Source organism: Podarcis vaucheri (assembly GCF_965113315.1).
Source record: "Podarcis vaucheri genome assembly, chromosome: 4".
Taxonomy (NCBI): domain Eukaryota; kingdom Metazoa; phylum Chordata; class Lepidosauria; order Squamata; family Lacertidae; genus Podarcis; species Podarcis vaucheri.
Window position 1 is genome coordinate 64,121,239 of NC_138762.1, and position 21,144 is coordinate 64,142,382.

The window sequence follows — 21,144 nt, forward strand, 5'->3', positions numbered from 1 at the left end:
TTAATTTCCATGTTCCTTCTTGAACTCTCAATAAATCTCTATATGTAGGTCACTTCCCCTTTTTACCAAGCAGCTTGAGTAACGAAGCTTCAATTGGTGATAACAACCAAGGTGTTTTTTGTTCTATTAAATCTTTTTACCTCTCCCACATGATCTCCTGATTATATGATTGTAGAATTCTTTATGTACTTTCCCTTTCCCATACCATAAGTATGCATGCCATCCATATCTGTTATGACCTTCCAAATCTAATGCTTTTTCCTTTTCCAGTTTTATCCAGTCCCTAATCCAGACCAAACATGCAGCCTCGTAATACAATTTGAGATCTGGAAGGGCAAAGCCTCCTCTTTCTTTTGCATCTGTAAGTATCTTATGTTTAATCCTTGGCCTTTTGCCCCCCAGACAAACTTGGAAATATCCTTTTGCCATCGTTTTAGGCAATCATCCTTAACCATTACTGGGACTGTCTGGAAAAGAAAGAGCATTTTAGGCAACACATTGATTTTTATCGCTGCAATTCTTTCTAGTAGGGAAAGGTTCATTCTACTCCATATTTCTAAATTCCTTTTTATCTCTGACCATACTTTTTCATAATTGTCTTTATACACATTTATATTTCTTGCTGTTAACCATATCCCTAAATATTTTACATTTTATGGATTTCTATCTCAATACTTTGCACCAAATCATTTTTCTATTCTTCTTTTAAATTTTTAACTAATAACTTGGTTTTATTTCTATTTAATTTGAATCCTGCCACTTCCCCAAGTTCTTGGATTTTCTCTATTACTCTAGGGAGAGAGTTTTTTGGATCTTCTATGGTAATTACTAGCTCATCAGCGAAGGCTTTCAACTTAAATTCATTTTTTCCAGTTTTTATCCCTTTAATCTCTTTATTCGCTCTTATATTTCTTGCAAGTACTTCCAGAACCAGGATAAATAATGGTGATAGCGGGCACCCTTGCCTAGTTCCTTTTTGTATTTTACATTCATTCGTTATCACCTGATTTACAATTAATTTAATTAAGAGAAAGTATAAAAAGAACTTCAAAGAAGATGAGGAGGCATAGAGAAGAGTAATCAAGAAAAAGATAAAAGATGAGAAAAGAAAGTGAAGTAATAGATGCCTGTGGAGAGAGATGTTATAACTGTAATGATCTAGAGTTGCCAAGACTTCTGCTCTGCAGGATTCTGAGCTGGATTTGGTATGTAGGTGTGTGTGTATGGTTTTTTGGGGGAGGGCTGCATCTATAAGTATATCTTGGTGGTGTTGGACAGGAAGAGGCCTCAGGAATTTCAGTCACATTGTTCCTGTTTTTGATGAAGAACTGGCATTGGTGTAAATACTTTGTGGCTTAGCTGGTTTGTGGAATGCACTGCTGTTTTAGATACACATATCCAGGAATGACCTCTAGCACCACCTTTAAAATTAAACTTATTATGGATTTTAAAGTTAGAATAGTTAGCATAAAATAAAAATACCAGCATTGCCAATTCAGAGCTAATAACCTAGATAACTAATAACACAGAGCTAATAGCCCCGCAGATTTGTAATCTTGTGATTAAGAAAAAGGCAGTGCCACAGGCATATTCTTTCCCTTAATATTATAATATATATTTGCTTGCACTGCAGTATACGATATTCATATATCCAGCAAGGAACTTACAAAATATATAGTAAGAAAGAAAACCAAATTACTGGCGTGTGCCTGCTTTTTAATCACCAACAATAACGTGGAAGCAAAAGTGGTTTGAAATTAAGCTTAAAAAAAATAGTTTAGAGAATGTTCTCTAACACCTGGATTTCTTAGAAGGAAATATTCCTTTGATGAGTCTCCATAAAACCCAGGGCGCTTTATTAGATCATTGCAGAGACTCTCTACTCGCAGGCAATTTAACTCCTTGAACTTTGCTCTGCAATTATTTGGCTGTTTGCAAAGAACCTCCTCGCTTTCCCCGAGCCCTCCATCGAAAGAGGGAATGGGGTGGCGAAGGGATGGCAATATATAAATATGGGCATTACTTTTGCCCTGCCCTTGAAGCCGAGTCTAAAGAAAGAGGAGGAAGGAAACGAAAGCAAGGCAACGCAATGCCGCCCGTAAATATTGCGCCTCAGGAGACGGCGGGGCCACATTGACCAAGGGAGCACAAAGGCGAGCGCCTCGGAGCCTCGCGCTTCCGCTGTGTAGCCGGGAGGAGGAGAGCGGGAGAAGGTGGAGTTGGCGCCGGGACTTGGCTCCGCTCCCACCCAACCCTCGCCCTCGCCTCTTCCCTCCCTCAGCGACTCAGGAGCGTCTGCGCCGTTGAACTCTAGCTGCCCGCGCGCTATAAAGTTAAGGGCCGAGCCGAGGGCGAGCACTCCGCTCGGCTGAGGGGCGGAAGACGGCGAGCTTTCCCCGCTCTTTCCAGCCCTCTTTCTCCAGCCGCCTCCCTTTGGAGCCATGGCGTGCGTGGAAAGATGCCGCTGCTGCACGGGCAGCCGGCGGCAGAGCAGCATCCTCTACAATATCCTGAAAAGCGAGGAGCAGCGGCAGCAGCAGCAGCGGCGGCAGGCGGGAAGCGAGCAGCCGCCTCCTCCACCGCCGCCGCCGCCTCCTCCTCCACCGCTTAGTCCGGGCGGGCACGCGGCGTGTCCCGGCTGCTCGTGCGGCTCGCAGAAGCGCGTGGCTCTGCAGAGCCCGCAGGTGGCGTGCAAGGCGGCTTCGGCGGTGCTGGTGAAGACGCTGCGCTTCGTCAAGAACGTGCCCAGCTTCCAGGAGCTGCCCCTGGACGAGCAGCTGGTGCTGGTGCGCAGCTCCTGGGCTCCGCTGCTGGTGCTGGGGCTGGCCCAGGACCGCGTGCACTTCGAGACGGTGGAGACCACCGAGCCCAGCATGCTGCAAAGGATCTTGACCGAGAAGCGGGCCGAAGAGCAGAGGCAGCAGCAGCAGCAGCAGCTGCAGCACCGGCAACGGCGGCAGCCGCAGCACCATTTCCTCCTGCTGCACAAGACCCAGGAGAAGCTGGCGGCGGCGACCTGTGGCAGCAGCAGTAGCAGCAGCAGCAGCAGCAGCCCGAAGCTTCCGTCGGCAGAGGAGATCGAAGCCATCCAAAGCTTCCTGGGCAAGTGCTGGAGCCTGGACATTACCACCAAGGAGTACGCCTACCTCAAGGGGACGGTGCTCTTCAATCCGGGTAAGCGCGGGGAATTTGGCGGGAAAGAATCGCGGGGAGTTGGGGGCGAGGCATGGGTCACGGCTAGCTTCTCTTCCTACCCCCCCCCCCGCCCTGCCATGTTAGCACAGGCACCACCTGTTGGATTTCTTCAGCTGGTTTCCTCCTGCCAAGTAGCTACGAATAGCACAGAAGCTCTGTTTAAAAAGGCTGATTTTTTTGGGGGGGGGGGAATAGGTGTCGTGGTAGTTGGTCCTGCCTTCGTGCCTTTACTTCTAAAGCTAAAAAAATAAATGCCTTACCTGAACATAACATCAGAAGGTGAATTAGCGTGAAGGCAACTCAAGTTTTCTTTTGCTGAGACTCTGGAAAGTCTTAGAGCAGTGGTTCCCAACCTTTTTCTCGCCATGCTCCACCTCAGCATCTCTAAAATCCTGATGATCCAACAACCCCCCCCCCCGTGACACATGATTTGTATTATTCAAAAAGTAAACTATTCAAGTGGAGGAAGACTAAAAGGCCATTAACTCTTAATAACTTGTTCTTGAATTGCCTCCCTTACAAATCAAATTGCCCCCCTGCTCCACGTTGGGAACCGTGGTCTTCGAGGGTTTTCATTGCGCTAGTGACAGGCAGACTTGACAAGAAAGGGGAAAGGGTCTGAACTCGCTCTACCTGTTCTGCTCAGGGAAATTTCCCCTAAAACATGGGCTATGTAATATCCTCAGAGAGTAACAAAAGTGCAATAAAGCATACTAGCAGGCTCGGCTTTTTGGGGAGAGAGAATAAAAACAGTTTCCATGTGCTCTTTTAGTTTCCCGTTGCTTAGCCTGGCAGAACAGCATCCAGTTTTATGTTCAGAAAAACAGACCGCACATGGAGCTTTTTTCCTGGATAAACCTGTTTAATGCTGGGCTGCAAAGCTAAGAATATCTTCATTTTGTCATCTCTCTTTCTCTCCTTCAGAATTTCTTATAAAACAGGGATTCTGAAAGACCCCTTCTGAAAGAAGGGATTCATGAGCAAAGTTTTTCTTGTGCTCTAGAAACTCCCTGTGTTCTGATCAAGTACTGTGGTGTTTAAGGGTAGAGGGTGTTTTATTGTGTATTAAATATATAGATTCACTTAGGGGCTGAATGGTTGTACTGAATTGTAAGGAAACATGTTCAACTACCTCATTTTGAAACGTTCTAAAAAGTTATTTTCAGGGGAAATTGCTACTTTGACCATTAAACTAACACATCTAGTGGATACTAATAATTAACATGTAATAATTTATACTAAATAAATAGTAATGTTGAAGAAAGGAGAAAGAAAGGAAATTATTGGTAATTATAAAAGAATCAAATGAATTAAGCACATTTTAAAAATGGTGTCAGAGGTCAGAACCAGAAATGCTGCCTTAAGGCATTAGAAAATATTTACATTCATTATATGTTACCTTAAAATAGAAGATACTGTTGTAAGCAATCAAAACTAGATACATTTCATTTGTATAGGAAACACAGCTTTTAGAATGGCACTTGAATTTTTAATTTGATACTATCACATTTTGGCACAAAAATAAAAATAGTAATTGCTCCTTGACACAAGTCTGTTGCAGTATTGCTGTTGCTGGAAAGGTAATTCAGAGCTTTTTTATTTGCATTGTAGAACCTTGGAAGTATGGCTGCAATGCACATTTTAATATGAATGATACTGGCTGTCAACAGGTTGTGGGCAAGCCTTCTTTTCTCTCTTGCTCTCTCCCTCCCATGCTACCTTTGTCAATTTGTGGACATTTTTATTTCTAAAAGTAGATTGGTGAGTTTTATAACTGATAGGTTTAAACATATTTGTTAGAGAAGTTAATAAATTTTGTAGAAAGTGTCATTTGTTCTTAGTAGTGGGTGGGCGTGTCCTCTGTTCCCTGAAATGAGCATGAAAAAATCCATTTTGTAAAAAGAAATAGAGTTGTACACTTCACAACACATGCTTCATGTATTGTGTTTATATTCTTATAGTGGTATGATGACTATCAGACTTGTCTTGCTACTAAAAGTTCAGTGAAGTACTTTTTTGTTCTCCGTTAATTCCGATTACTTTCCAGCCATTTTGCACAATAGAGTAAGTCACTTCCAGTTGTGTATATTGCACATAAAAAGGTATTATGAAGAGAAGACTTAATGTTCATGTGTTTTCTTTTTACCCTTCTAGATCTGCCTGGGCTGCAGTGTGTACAGTACATCCAGGGACTGCAGCAAGAAGCACAGCAAGCCCTAAATGAACATGTCAGAATGATTCACAGAGGGGACCAGACAAGATTTGCCAAACTGAATGCGGCTCTGTCTATGCTCGGATCTATTAATGCTAATGTTATTTCCGAACTTTTCTTTAGGCCTATCATTGGAACAGTGAATATGGATGACATGCTGTTGGAGATGCTTTGTGCAAAATTATGAAGCCATGTGTGAATTATAACTACATAATAGAGCAATCCAACATGAAATGTCCCACAACAGAGTAGTGTAAAGTATTGTAAAATAAACTAACTTATTGTTTTTACATAGATAGTATTTTTGTATTCAGTAATAAAATATCATTTGAGTGCTCTTAGCTTTTATTAAATACTCATACCTTGAAAAGTTCCAGCAACATATTGCAGCCCTTAAAAAAAGAACTGTGTAATCCAATGCATGTTACTTCTAAGTAAGCCCCATTGTGTTCAGTGGAGCCTACTCTGGGCAAGTGTGCATAGGATTTAAGCCACAAAGAGTGCAACTATACATGTTTACTTGAACTAAGTCCCACAATATAGTCAGTGGAACTTATTCCCAGGTAAGTGTGCATAGGATTTCAGTTTAGTTCCCAAAGCAGAGTGAATATTCTTTGGTATATCTTTAACTGAAACTTAGACAGATCTGTGTATTGTGTTCAAAATAGGAAGTCTCTCTTTTCCGTTATGTCATTCATTGTTATGATCCTATATTCTTGGAACGCATGCAAGACCAAATATGGTGTAATGTTCTGCCTTTTCATATTTATCCTGACAAGTTTCATATTTTTTTTACTTAAGGGACTTTGGATAGACTTTATTATATCAGGAGAAGTTGGAATCCCTAGAGCAGTGTTTGGATCAGGTCAAGGGGTGAAGAAGATTGTTTTCACTACACAAGTTATTTTAAAGACATACTGTTTGCATTTATGTAGACTGGAAAAAAGCCTGATATGTAAGTGTTGGCTGCAAGAGATTCAATACCATGTATATTTGAAGCTGGAACCAACTCTATCCTGTAAACACAGTAAATTGTAACAAAGTTGTAAGAATTGTAAATTAATGCAAACAATTTATTTTTTTTCCTTGCATGTTGTCTACATAGGCTGAGTCATTTATCATAAACTTGTGGACAAAAACATCCTTGAAATCAGTGGCATTAATCTAAAAGTTGAATCATTGTTGCAAGGATTAGAATATTTATGCGCTTCTCTCATTTTGTCTTAAGAACAGCACATGCTGTTTCTGTTTGCAAAGAAATTTCCTTAATTCTATGTCAGTTTACATGACATTTCCAACACAAAACTTGATCATATATCGGTAATTGGTGAAGCTTTTTCCAGGTTTCCAAACTACATTTGTACTTCCTATAAATACACCAGAGTAAAGTCACTATAAGCTAGATGCAGTAATTAATGGATAGGGGACAAATAATGCATTAAAAATACTGCTATAGTTATGTCACATGATTTATTGTTGTAAATAATAGAACAGTGAGAGAGCTGAGAAGTTGTGCATCTTCTTCACTCAAGGTGAAGAATATTCACAACATTAAATTTAAAACCTTACATTAATGGACAAGTGTCATTTTCAATATTGTTAACACCACATAGATACAGTCTGCATATTGCTGTTCTGTGCTGCATCCAAATCTTCTGAGTGGTTTTAGAAAGGGACTAAAGTTTCTGTTTGGAACAGAAAGAAAGAGAATGCAAAATGACTATATTTTGTAACTAGGTACATTTGTGTAGGTGTGAAAATAATAGAAAACCACTAGAATATGTACTGCAGGCCTGCAGAATATGTGACTCCTGAAACCAAATGCGCTCCATCAGCCATGGGTGTGTAACATGCAACTAGGGAAATAAAATGTTTGCTGACAGCTTGAGATTGGCGTGATTGAGCACAAGGAGGACTGATAAATATCTCACAAGTTTTACAGGCATTGATGAAAGTTTTTTTAATTGCACACAAATGCACAAAGGTTTGGTAAACGTCCCTGTAATGAACATATGTTTTCTTACTTATTAAATTTAGGGTTAGGGTCTAACTCTGGATTTGTGTAGGGTTTACTTCTTAGCCTTTTCTTTTCCCAAAGACATCTCTCAAGGCAGCAGAGGTTTAGGAACAGTTTTCCTTCTAGATGGGCTACTTTCCCAGGTTGATAAGACCCATCTGCCCCATATTATGTTGTTGTTAATTAGACATCCTGAAACCTGGACAAAGTTCCTCCCAGCTAGCACATAGAACACTGTAATTAATATGCATATGCTGATATCTTGCTCTTACAATTTACCATTCCAGCAAGAAAGTGGCATGCAACATTTTATAATACAATAAATAGGAAATAGGAACCATATGTCAGGAGTGCTCTGATGGTGTTTCCTGCTTGGCAGGGGGTTGGACTCGATGGCCCTTGTGGTCTCTTCCAACTCTATGATTCTATGATTCTATGATTCTATGATTCTATGAATTATAACCCTGGCATTGATGGGTTACAAAGGGGGAGATGGGGAGACACATTCACCTCTGTCCTATAACAGAAACTAATGAGTATAAGCTGACTTACAGATTGGGACCCTACACACACTTATCAGGAAGTCTGAAATATAATGAGCTTACTCTGGAATAGACATATATGGGTTTGTACTGTCGGCTACTCTGTGAAACTGGAATCTGCACACAGTAGGGTAGTGCTCTATGCCTCTAGCAAACAGAGTTGTGTTCATGGTTCCTGATGCTGGGCTATGAACCATACATGCAGCATATGGTCCCTGCAAATTGACATGATATTCAATATACACTTTTCTCATTAGTGCTATAAACATATTGCAGTGCAGATGCCACTGTACGGTTGGCTGCAATCCAAACAGGTATGCTCAAGGGCTTGGATATTACCTTTTCCCTTTTGAATGGCAGAGCCCATATATCACAAACGGTATTGCAGTTGGTGTGCGCACGCATAAGCTGTTTGTTAAAGAAACTCAAGCCCAAACTTGCCATGGATACAGGGCACTCGTCATGTGGTTCTTTTCATCTTGGCCCTAGATGAATTCAATTATCTCTGGGCTGAGTCCATTGTCTCATAAAGCTCTGGTATAAAAGATACAATGCACTACAGTAATGCTATTATTAAATATAAAATACACTATATACGCTCAAATCTAACAAATAGTAGAAATCCATGCAGCTTGTAACAAAAGTTCACTTTAAAATCTAATTCTTACTAAAGCAAGATTAATGCAATACAGCACATAGTTTGTCTTTTAAAATAGTAACACTTCCCTCCCTTGTTGCAGTCCTCATGAAAATTCCCCTGACCCATGCTGCAATTAGCTATGGGTTCTGGGTGAGGGGAAAGCACCCACTGACTTATTTAATTTGTTTGGCTTGGAAGGAATATACAGTACAGTGGTACCTCAGGTTACATACGCTTCAGGTTACAGACTCCGCTAGCCCAGAAATATTACCTCAGGTTAAGAACTTTGCTTCAGAATGAGAACAGAAATCATGCTCCGGTAGCACGGCAGCAGCAGGAGGCCCCATTAGCTAAAGTGGTGCTTCAGGTTAAGAACAGTTTCAGGTTAAGAACGGACCTCTGGAATGAATTAAGTACTTAACCCGAGGTACCACTGTAACTCCTTTCCCTGCATGCTGGGAGCCTTATGAAAATTGGCTCCATCTTCATTAAATAAGCAAAAACCACTGATGTGATTGCCAGCTATGCATTTAGCATCACATGTAGTTAGGCTGTTACTTACGAAAATTATGTGACAACTAGTTTGGGGGAACCACAACACCCCCCTACCCAAACCACTAAGCTACCGTACCTCATGCATGGAGACTGTTGAAAAATGGGACAGATGCTATGCTAACAGAATCCCTATCCTGTTCTAAGCACCTACTGTAATTTCAGAAAACCACACTCACAACATGGTACAAGGTGAATGGACTGGTCAGGGCAATAGAATCCTGGTAGACCACCATGCCATCCCTACATCCCTCAGACTGATCCTGCTTCTGCCCATAAAAACCAAGTGGACATAACTTAGACCAGTGTTTCCCAACCAGTGTTCCGCGGCACACTAGTGTGCCGCGAGACGTTGCCTGGTGTGCCGTGGGAGGGAGGCGGGCGAGTCGGGCGGCGAGAGGCGGGCGGCAGCGGCGAGGAGAGGCCGCCCAGCGCGGGGCTCTCGCCGTCTGCCTGCCTGGCTGCCTGCGTGGCGCTGACGTCACGGGGCTGTAACGTGCCCCACATAGGCACACGCGGGGCGGCAAGCGAGCTCCCTCCCACATCCCATCGCCGCTCGCTTCGGCCGGCCTACTGGGCTGTCGCAGGCGGAAGGCCTGCGCATGCGCGAGGTTTTCGCACCTTTGGGATTGCCTTCACGCCTTCCTCCTCCCGGGTCCTTGAGAGCGCGGGAAGCGGTAGCGCGAGAACGGCGTTGAGCCTGGTAGGTATTGCGCTTGCCAAGGCAGTCATTTGGGAAATGAAAACTTGCAAAGCAAGCAACCAGTTCAATCTGAAGTACATGTATGCTTAATATCCTGTATCTGAAACCTGTTCTGCCCCCTCCCCCACACTTGGTGCCATTTTCATCTACACATGCAGCAGAGTAAGTTGACCCAGAATAGTACCAATTCAGATGGCAGATGGGAGAATGACAGTGCTGAATGCTTTCCCATGTAGAACAGTCCCTGCAAATAAAAACCTAGCATATTTGGAAGAGGGATGCTAGCCTAACCATTACCTTCTATGCTGTTACTATTTTTTTATTTCTTTTTACATAAGTAAAAAGTGACCTTTCCCCATCTGGCATGGTGGTGTGCCTCGAGATTTTTTTCATGAAACAAGTGTGCCTTTGCCCAAAAAAGGTTGGGAAACACTGACTTAGACCAATTTACCACACACAGACTGACTTCATTCACTCTCTGTGACATGCACCAGGTAAGCATGTTCATAAATTGCTAGCAGTTTCAAATAAACTCCAGTTGATTTTTAAAAACACTGCAATCAGACCAGATGCTACATGTAAATAATAATCAAAGAAAGTCCAGGGAACTTCCTCAAATGATGTGTTATTAAAAATGCCAGATAGTACAAACAGCTAACTCACCCAGAAATACCACCAGTGCAACCCAGTGCTAGGCACGTATATTCAGAAGCAAGTCCACTGAATTCAATGGAATTTATTTCTAGGTAAGTATGTTTAAGATTGCAGCCTTCATGTATAATTCCAAACTACATATAAAGCATCCCATAAAACTAATTGTGTAAAAGGATGACATAGATAGATTTGGAAAAATAACCCAGCCCAAGGACAAATTTGCTTTTCTCTAACATCAGTTCTGAAATGTCAAAACAGAAATGCCTGGGATATCTGATAAGTAAACCCTGCTTCCTTCTGATTCATTCTGGCTCCTTTTCAATTCTTTCTAGTTTCTGTCTCCCACACTGTCTTCTGACTCATGAGCTCAAATTCTGAAAGCTATGGCCTCTAATTTCCCACCAAATAATGTGGGAAAGTTCCTATACATCAGAGATGGCTAACCCTTGGGCTAACCCCCTGGGGTTCACATGCTAGCAGCCTGTGAGAGCAGAATGCTGCCCAGCATTTGATCTGATCCAGCAACGCTCTTATGATGGCAGTGGCAGTAATCGCCCCACTTGGTACTTTTTTTCACAACACTGAGATAGAGAGTGGCTAGTGCTATGTTGCTTTCAGCACCCCCACCCATCCCTGCCATTGCTGCCAGCCTCTGCACAACATCTGGTAAGCAGGGGGCGGGGTCTACCAGGGTGGTACTGGATGATGGCATGCGGCAATACTTTGGCAACTGTGGTACTGTGTCTTCATACTCTTAGTATCTATACTTTGGCAGACACCTTTTATTAGGTGTATACTGAAAAATGTTGATTTCTAAATAGTGTTTCCAGAGTACATTTTAGGCCTTTCAAGCTAAAGGTAACATCTTCACATGTTATTTAACAATCCTAGCCTCTATAGCCTTTGTCAGAAAACAGCTGTTGTACATTCTTCCAAACAGTGGCTGTCAAGGTTGAAACTAACATAATGCCAGTGTCCTCCTTTTCTAATCACAAAGTTATTCACAGTAGAAGCTTGACATTTATTTTCTGTAAATAAATTTGAGATAGTTAAAAAGGGGAGTAATTTTTATAGAAAAGGCTTTTTGTGTCTTGCCATCTGCTTAAAAATAAATAAACAAAGTAGCTTATATGTTCAGGAAGCTTTTTCATTGGCTTTCAGATTTCTGTTAAACCTATGAGATGTAGATCGGTTAACATATCTTAAATGCAGAAGAATGTAGTTTCAAATACGATTCCCAAGGTGTTGCTGTGATTTTACAATAGCTATATAACTAAGAAGCTAAACATAGTAACTAAAACATGAATACAACTGCACCAATTGTTCTGTGCATCTGAGGATGGGAGTACTTCATCTAGTGGATTTTCTTGGTATTGCAGTTAATGTTTTAACATTTTTCAAGAAACCTCATGTGAAAAATGCTTACATTTAACATGCCACCCAAAGCGTTAGGTGATAATTGGAGAAATATATTTGCTGCAGAAAAATTACACTGTAGATTACACATTCTCTTATTATAAAAATTCATATGGAAGTAAAATATAAAATGGATTAGTTATGAGAATAGCTACCAGGTACTGTCCTTACAGAACATGACAAATCTTAAAAATAAACAGCAAGGTAAACAAACTCTTTCTTACATGGTTTTTTTTAACATTAATTCATCCAAGTGAGATTTTGAGTTCTGCCAAACTCCTGGAGAATAAATCTTCATGCCACAAAGTATATGTAGAGGCATATCCTGGTACACACATAATTTGGCTGTTGTTTGTGTATCTGAGACAAAAGCACCATGAAGCTGAATGGAGCTCATAAACATCCCCCCCCACTACCTTACAATACTGTGTCTTTATTATTTAAATAATAAATAAGAACACAGAGGGGCCCCTGAACCTAAGCACTTTGGTAGCAGCTGTCAGAGCTGAGCGATGGGTAGCAGGTTTGAGATGAGATGGGAACTGGGAGCCCTGGGACAAGCCAGTAGTCAGGAATGAAGAGGAACTAAGAACCAAAGGACAAACCAGGAAGCAGGAGCAAGCCAGAAGTTAGGCCTGAAAAGCAACCAAGGAACACATCAGAGGACAACTTTGTTGCTCAAGGAAGGATTAACTGCAATCCTCTTGTACTACTTCCAGTCTAGGAGGAGCCAGTGGCCAACTGGTGTGGACAGGGTCAGTCCAGGACTTGAGAAGCTCCCACCTGAAGTTGTTGTTGTTGTTGCTATTATTATTACATTTATTATCTGTCCTTCACCAGGTCACAGAACTTAGTGGTTTATGACATAGGACTGCTGTCCACAGACCCCAGCAGCTCCTGACAAAAGCAATGCAGTGTTGACAGTGACAAGCAACATCTGCACTCACATGCAACACACAAGCAAGTTTATTATATATTTAATAATAATAATAATGATTCTCCAGCATACTGCAGGGTTCATTCTTTCTGCTACCCCATCCCATTCTGGTTCCTTCTTCCATTCTGGTGCCCAGTACACTTTACTAAATAGGAGGCATGATGATTACAGCAAGGTAGAATTATGTTTGTGTAATTAAATGACAGTGATATGGAAAGTATTTATGAGCAACTAGTACATCTAGTCACTAGTACGTATTAGCAACTGATCTTCCTTTGCATTGTTGCTCGTGTCTACAGCATTTTACTGTATTGTGTGCTTTCTCCAATAAGTATGCGTTCCTAGGGAATTTAAACAGAAAAAAAGATGTATGAATGCACCTCCTATTTAATTCATGCTGTTTTCTGACACAACATTCAATCCTCTTCTGCAATGTGTGTCAAGTGGACTTCAGGCTTCTGGATCACAAATGCTTTTCAAAAACCAAGGGACAAATAAAAAGAAAAGATTTATTTAGAAGAAAAAACTGTAACTCCTGCAGTACAGCAAATAAATCCTAAACAGACTGCAAAAAGCTCCACAGGTATTTCTTCAAACTGCTGGCCTAACTAGGTGTTAAAGGGGACCCACAGCTGCCACTAACTCAAAATGTCCCTTCATGTGCTTCAGTAATGTCTAGAAAAGTGTCACATGTAGCACATCCACACACACACACACACACACACACACACATATATAGAGTATAGTAGTGTGTGTATATATATATATATATATATATATGTGTGTGTGTGTGTGTGTGTGTGTGTGTGTGTGTGTATATATACACCCCTCAACAGTATTTATAGGAACTCAAACACCAGATTCTGCTCTGTTCCAGTAACAAGAAGCCGAAAGCACCAGCCTGAAGATGACGAGTGAGACCTCGTCGAAACGTCGCCCAGACACCCCGACTCTTACACGGGAAGACACCCGAAGACACCAAAACCTGCATATATATATATATATATATATATATATATATATATATATATATATATATATATAATATCCACACACTACACACACACACACACACACACGTACACCCAAAGAACTGTTAAAGCACATGACTTTTATCAAAGAATCATGAGAACTGTAGTTTGTGGGAACTGTAGCTTGGTGAGGGTGAAACTCGTCCCTAGGTTCTGGGATGGGGGAATCATGGGCCAACAGAAATTGCAGCAGGCTGCAACAGTCAAACACTTAATTGTGGCTGTGTTGTGTAGTTCAGACGCTACTAGCCCTTCATGTTGTTCTATTTCCACAATGAGCTACTTGGAGAATCACAAGATGTGTAAGCAACTCCTACAAGCAGGCTGCTACAAACAAGTTCAGCACTCAGTAGCAAGAAGCCCACCCCCTTTTTTCATTGCTGGTATTCCTTTCAAAAACAGTTTGCTATTACTGAAGTGCCCAGAGTCAGCAAAATCTTTTATTTCTGCCAGATAAACAAGCTTTCTCTTGCCCTTCTGTGTCTTTCCTGCTTGTGTGTCACGCACTTCCTCCTCCCGTCTGATTTCTCGACTCTCTCCCTTTAGTTCCACACGTTGATTCACTGTCGGAGGTTGTGCTAAGCCGAGCAGAGCAGGTTCGGTTATGGGAAAAGTCCTTGCCAAAGCCTGAACAACTTGTTTGTTTTTGCCTCCCTGTTCTGCATTTTTGGTACAGACGTCTCTGAGGGAGCTGGGATTGTGAGTATTCACTTTTAACTATAATTGAATGGGAGGCATATTGCAGCTGAGTTTACTGTACTAAGAGCTTTTTGCAGCTGAGGGGAGTGTATAATCTACTTGTACCATCAAGTGAAAACGTAAGATTATTTTTATTATTATTATGTATTCAATTTGTCTTTTATTATGTATTCAAAATGTAAAAAAATAAAATAAAAATTGTCTACCACCCATACCTGTAGGTCTCAGGGTGGTTCACAACACAAAAGTTGCAATATACGAAGCACAAAATACATAATAAAAATAAACAAAACAATTAACAATGCTTATGTGTATACACACTAACAAACTATATGTTCCTCAATGAAAGCCCCTAAACAATACTCCAGCCCACAATTCCAAAAATCCTGATGAGTATATGATATTTTACAACAATTTAAAACAACCCCACCCTCCAGATAAAAGAGCACCCACCCAAGTTAAAACCTCAGCTTGCTCAAAAAATAATTTTAACATAAGGGAAGAAGAGGCCCAGCACTAGTCCAGCATTTTGTTTCCCATAAGAGCCAACCAAAAGCCTATGGGAAGCCCTATAGCAGGATGTGTTTCCATGGGCGTAGCCAAGGGTGGGTGGGGGCAGTTGCCCCCCAGATCAAGTAAATCAATAGAAATAACTAACTGACCAATCACATAGGTTCTGCCCCCCCAAAAAATCCTGGCTACACTCATTCCCACTATGGTTCCCCAGTCCTTGATATTTACAGGCATAGATTACCCTGGAATCAGTGCTTTTTCTGGGGGACGCAGGGGTACACATCCCCCTAAACATTTTGTGAATCTAAGTTCTGCCTCATTGAGGAGGGGTAGTATTTCAATATGAGTAGGAAAACGAGAGTACCCCTAAACATTTTTTTTAAGAAAAAAAGCAGTGTCTGAAACTATATGCATAATTGTAGAAGCTTCTGTGGCAATCCTTTAATTACAATTGAGAAAGTGAGAACTGTGTGTATGTGTGCATTGCAAATTGCATGGGGCTGCTAAATCTTTGCCAATCTACTGCAAATTACTCAGAGAGCTACTGGTAGATCCCGATCACATTTCCTTCCACTTATAGAATATCATGGAGTGCCTGGCACTGAGTTTCATTATCACGGTGTAATATCTGTATTCATAGTTTCGTAGAATTGTGGAGTTGGAAGGGACTATGAGGGTCATCTAGTCCAACTCCTTACAATGCAGGAACGTTTTGCTCAAACCCATGACCCCGAGATTAAGAGTCCCATGCTCTACCAACTGCGCTGTTTGGCACACTATGTTTGGGCTGTTCTGAGACAAAGTATTTTAGTTGATTTAAACAGAAAAATTATAAGAAAACAACTTTAGAATCAAACTATTATTTAGTCTTATCTGAAACATCTGGGATATGTATAGAGCAGGGGTCTGCAACCTTTAACACAAAAAGAGCCACTTGGACCCGTTTCCGAAGAAAAAACAACAACTGGGAGCCGCAAAACCATTGCGACATTTAAAACAAATATATCTCCGGAGCCACAATCTGACAGCGGGCGGGAAGGTGACGTCGGGACGGTGCGTGACTAACGCACGCGCCGCCCCCATGCGACGTCACAGCCAGTACAGCGCCCGCCACAGTGAGGAGTGTCGGGGCGCACAATGCGCCTCCTCCCCTCGCTAGTATCCGCCCCGGAGCCGCAGCAAAGATGTAAAAGAGCCACATGCGGCTCCGGAGCCGCGGGTTGCAGACCCCTGATATAGAGCATAGCTCTGAAGATATATATATAAATATATATATTTGCCTTCTAATTGCTAGATTCTCTGCAAATGTTCACTATTAGGAAAACTTTAACTTGCTCTAGTTCAGCTAGGTGAATCCCATGACTTTCCTTTACTTATATTTGGTAGATTAAAAAGGTTTAAAAACTGCTATCTGAAAACACTAAACAGTAGACGGGGGGGGGGATCTAGTTATGGGCATATATAATTAATCATTTATTCACAAAGCATTGAAATCCCAATGCATTGAGACAATGCCCTTCATCAGGAAAAACTACAAAAAAACATGTAAAAAAAGAAGATGCAATGATTCCTGAACTGTCAGACAGAAAGGTGAAGTGATATGATGGGTAGTTAATTCTCTAATTGCTTTATCTTAATGACAGATCTGTTTTATCAGTCACTTACAATATATATGATTGTCTGATTGATAATCCTTAGGCATTCCTTCTTGATATATTTTCTTTTAATACAAAAAGTTGATATGAATGAGGCTTTTCAAGTTAATTCTTGTTAATTTTTTTTTTAAAAAAACACAGTCCAGCACCTTTATAGCATCAGTTCAAGTGGAAATTAGCATTCAGAGAAGAATCCTGAATGAGAACAGCTAATCTCTTTTGTTTGCTGCATTCTCAAAGTAGACACTTTATATCTGAAGTTAAATACTATAATTATTCCAGACCTTTTCCTTCACAAAGAGCTCAAGCTTTTATTTCAAGCATATTTGCAATGGAGAGGGAGAAAAGAGATAAAATTGCAGTCATTTGCCTACTGACAACTCATAGAATCATAGAGCTGTAGAGTTGGAAGCAACCCTGCAATGCAGGAATCTCAACCAAAGCATCCATGACAGATGGCCATCCAACCTCTGCTTAAAAGCCTCCAATGAAGGAGAGTCCATAATCTCCCGAGGGTGTCTGCTCCCTGTTTAGTTGGGATTTCCTTTCTTGTAACTTGAAGCCATTGGTTCAAGTCCTACCCTCCAGGGCAGGAGAAAACAAGCTTGTCCATGTGACAGCCCTTATGATATGATTGTTGTTGTTTAGTCGTTTAGTCGTGTCCGACTCTTCGTGACCCCATGGACCAGAGCATGCCAGGCACTCCTGCCTTCCACTGCCTCCTGCAGTTTGGGTAAACTCATGTTAGTAGCTTTGAGGACACTGTCCAACCATCTAATCTGTCTCCTCTTTCCCAGGCTAGATGTACTCAGCTCCCTCAAGCATTCCTCATAAGGCTTGGCTTCTAGACCCTTGATCATCTGGGTTGTCCTCCTCTGCACACATCCAATCCAGCTTGTCCATATCCTTCTTAAATTGTGGCACCCAGAACTGGACACAGTATTCCAGGTGTGGTCTGAACCACCCCATTCTGGGCTGGCATGGTGGGAGAGGAATCCAAGGCAGCAGGGCCAGAATGCTGAAGCAACCAGCTTAGGCATCAGATTCTCAGAAGCAGCAGTAGCCTCAGGTGTTCATCCTGAGCCTCTCAGCTATTCCCTTCTATTGCTGAGTGGTTTCTCCTGGGCTGCTAATCTGGCCTGCTGTTTCAGGTGCGATGGAGGAAGCTATTGCATCACCAGTGTTTTAGGAAGATAAAATTAGCATTCCAACTGGCTTCTAGCAGTGAAATTGGGAGGGGCTGTCATCTTGTCCTTCACCTCAGTCACCATGTCTGGGGCTGGTCCTGTAGTGCAAAGATCGTTCCTAAAGTGCTGCTAGAGATGTAAAGGTAAGGCTCACAAACTAGAATTGCCTAATAGCAGTTGCTGCAGAGCTGGCTACATACGCTCGTTCTTCCTCGTATTCAGCTGAGAGGTAAGTCATGTTTCACACAGAATGGCTGGGACTTGGTTTTCCAGCCCAGATGCAGATGTCAAGTGTTTTCTCATCCATCTCTTTCCCAAGAACTAGTAAAGCACCTGGCTGAGTCTAAGGTACAGTAGCAGCTGGCAACTCCACCAGCTTGATGCTGCCACCATGGGGGCAAAACATGGGGCTCCATTACAGTGGGGGTGGGGTACTCAAATGGAGGTGCACAGCACCCAGATTGCAATGCAAGCTTCCATAATATGCTAAGCATATTTAATTGGAGAATACATGTTTGCTGTTATCAAAAGGCATGAAAGAAATTAGTTACGCCTTATTAAGCATATCGGCTCAAGCAGAAGCATTACCCTCTGGAGGGAGTCTCAATGGCACTTTGATGTCGGGTATCAGACCAGTAAGAATGTGGCACCTGCTCTAGGAGCAGAATCAGACGCAAGGGAGCTTAACTTTTTATTTTGTTTCTTGGTGTGGTATTTCATTTCATCAAAGCCTCACTTGAATACACAGTGTTTCTCTTCCATCCGAGATTTACAGTTATTAAGCACTTTCACCTGAGGTTTAAGGGAAGAGGGATTAAAAAAAATTACACTATTTTTAAAAATGGCCTGTAAGAAATACTTGTAATATTTTGAAGGCCAGGATTCTAGCTGGACAATTGAGGGGGAAAATATGAATATATTCCTCTTGCTCTAGCACAAGACCAATGAGAACATTTTTTGTTCTATAGAAATCTAAACAGATTAGATTTAATAGATTGGTGTGCTTGTAACGGTTCCTTAGAAAAATTATTTTCATGCTAATCACACGAACTGCAGACAGACATATTTATTTTATATAGTGCAATATTTATATACCTCCTTCATACGTCAAAATTAAACTAAAAATGCAATAAAATTCAGAATAAAATAGCACCTACCTTGTCATTGGCAGGTAACTAGTATAATTTAACTAGTATTAATGGCTAGCAAAGGCCTCCAAGAATAAAAGTGTTTCTCAGCAAGTGCTGAAATTACGTTACTTTATGTGCTTGCCTCAATTTAGAGGAGTGGTGGTTTCTTGGGAAGGACACCACTACTGAAGAGGCCCTTCCTCTGGTCATTTCTAAGATACCTCTGCACGTTGCAGGACATATGTCTGAGTCATATGACAAAGCTAACATGTGGTGAATTACTGCTTTAAATTCATCCACACTGGAACTACTCTACATGGTGAATTACCACCATACAGAACCTCCTATTTTCACGTCTTGTCATTCATCTACTAGTTTCCTTTATCCAGCATGATACGAAATCCAGCAGAATCTCACCCAAAATCACTGATGTAACTACAGGCTTGAGAATTATGGCTGAGTACCCACTATACCTTTCAAAGTACATTGGAAGCACAATCTTTCCCACAGAGAATTCTGGGTTCTGTGATGTTCCCTTAACAGAGCTACAATTCCCCACAACCATTAACAAACCATTCTTTGAAGGTAAAACTGTGCTTTGAATGTGTTTTAAGCTCATGGTAGAGACAGTGGTCCATTTAGAACCCCCAACAGTGGTTAATCCTAGAGGTTTTGAAAGAACAGCCCAGGGTGCTTTTGGGGTGTGTTAAAACCAGCAATATTCAATGTGATCCGCTGCCGGTATGAAGGGGATGAATTTCCTTTGGGTCTCTTTAAATCTTTGTCTTCTAATTGTGGTTCAAGCCTATCGGTTTTTCACTTATGAGAAAGATGCAACACGTCCCCCTCTCCCCATTCATGCTTTTATAGCATATTCCCCACTAAGTGATAGATCTATGCTTATTTCTCAGTGTTTGAGAACTAGTAACACTCTGAAGCGATCATCCTCCCTGCACTGACTCTTCAGAGAAAGTGCCTCAGGCAGTTCAAGGCCTTCATTTTAGTCGAGACTTTGTAGACGCCATCTGCTCCACGTGAACTCATTAATGAAGGGCTCTTACCAAAGTGTCCCTTAGTGCTATCTTGAGACTCACTGCCTCTTCAATATGCTCCTAAAGCTACTACTTTGGAGCCACCTACAGGAAAGGGCATATGTAGTCAATAGCAAAGGGCACTTTCAATGGGTTTCTTACTGTGCTATTCAGTGAAGCCCCCGCTGTTGCTTGGTAGCCTTCTGCTGAATTAGCTGGGCAGTTTACATTGTGAAAAACCAGCTACATAAAGATTCTTGCCTGGCTAAAGCTGGACAATTAAGCAGACAGGGCAGCGGTTTGATTCTTTAGCCACTGAGTGTTTGGCATGCTAGGAAGTCCAATTGGAAGGCACACTGACAAGGAAATAGTAGATTCTCAAATTCTACCATCTTAATAGGAACAATACTTACTTTATTCACTTCTTTTGCTTTTGCTTTTGTTTATATCTGATGGGGGAAACAAAGCTAGATTTGTGAAACTCAAGAGTACAATAAAAGGCTTTGTAAATAAAAGCCTTTGTGGTTTACAGATACAGTTTCCTATGGGCGGCTCCAACTATTTGTGGTTTGCAACACGCTTCTGCAAAGGTAAGTCCTGTCTAACCTTTCAGAGTTCTTTGAGAGTATGGTTTGAGGTGATCCAGGACACATTATGTACTGGGCTTTCAAATAGTTTTTGATAGAAGTTCCTCACTGAAGGCTACTGAGTAAATGTAGCAGTCATGGGATAAGAGGACAGGTCTTCATGTTGTTGTTGTTGTTTAGTTGTTTAGTCGTGTCCGACTCTTCGTGACCCCATAGGCCAGAGCACGCCAGGCACTCCTGTCTTCCACTGCCTCCCGCAGTTTGGTCAAACTCATGCTGGTAGCTTCGAGAACACTGTCCAACCATCTCGTCCTCTGTTGTCCCCTTCTCCTTGTGCCCTCCATCTTTCCCAACATCAGGGTCTTTTCCAGGGAGTCTTCTCTTCTCATGAGGTGGCCAAAGTATTGGAGCCTCAGCTTCACGATCTGTCCTTCCAGTGAGCA

General features: G+C 41.7%; 1 protein-coding gene and 1 long non-coding RNA gene across 4 annotated transcripts in view; both read left to right on the top strand.

Moving 5' to 3' along the window:
• The first annotated feature begins 1,718 nt into the window (after window positions 1-1,718).
• NR0B1 (nuclear receptor subfamily 0 group B member 1) lies at window positions 1,719-6,548 on the top strand. Its single transcript, XM_082219986.1, has 2 exons — window positions 1,719-3,174; window positions 5,350-6,548. The coding sequence occupies exons 1-2, from the start codon at window positions 2,442-2,444 to the stop codon at window positions 5,592-5,594; spliced, it is 978 nt and encodes a 325-aa protein (XP_082076112.1). The 5' UTR covers window positions 1,719-2,441; the 3' UTR covers window positions 5,595-6,548.
• A 7,780-nt stretch (window positions 6,549-14,328) lies between these two features.
• The window catches only part of LOC309530827, a 102,918-nt gene continuing 96,102 nt past the window's right edge, over window positions 14,329-21,144 (top strand). The window contains exons 1-2 of one of the 3 annotated variants that reach the window (XR_014218912.1): window positions 14,338-14,598; window positions 20,647-20,704. This is a non-coding gene — a long non-coding RNA (uncharacterized lncRNA). Of the gene's footprint in view, window positions 14,599-20,646; window positions 20,705-21,144 lie in introns of all 3 variants that reach the window. The other 2 variants (XR_014218911.1, XR_014218913.1) reach the window with 2 other exon arrangements.

Bases quoted from the DNA above. Each gene is read 5' to 3' on its own strand.
- NR0B1 (XM_082219986.1), top strand. From the start codon at position 2,442: ATGGCGTGCGTGGAAAGATGCCGCTGCTGCACGGGCAGCCGGCGGCAG. The intron at 3,175-5,349 runs GTAAGCGCGGGG...TTACCCTTCTAG, and splicing joins GACGGTGCTCTTCAATCCGG to ATCTGCCTGGGCTGCAGTGT.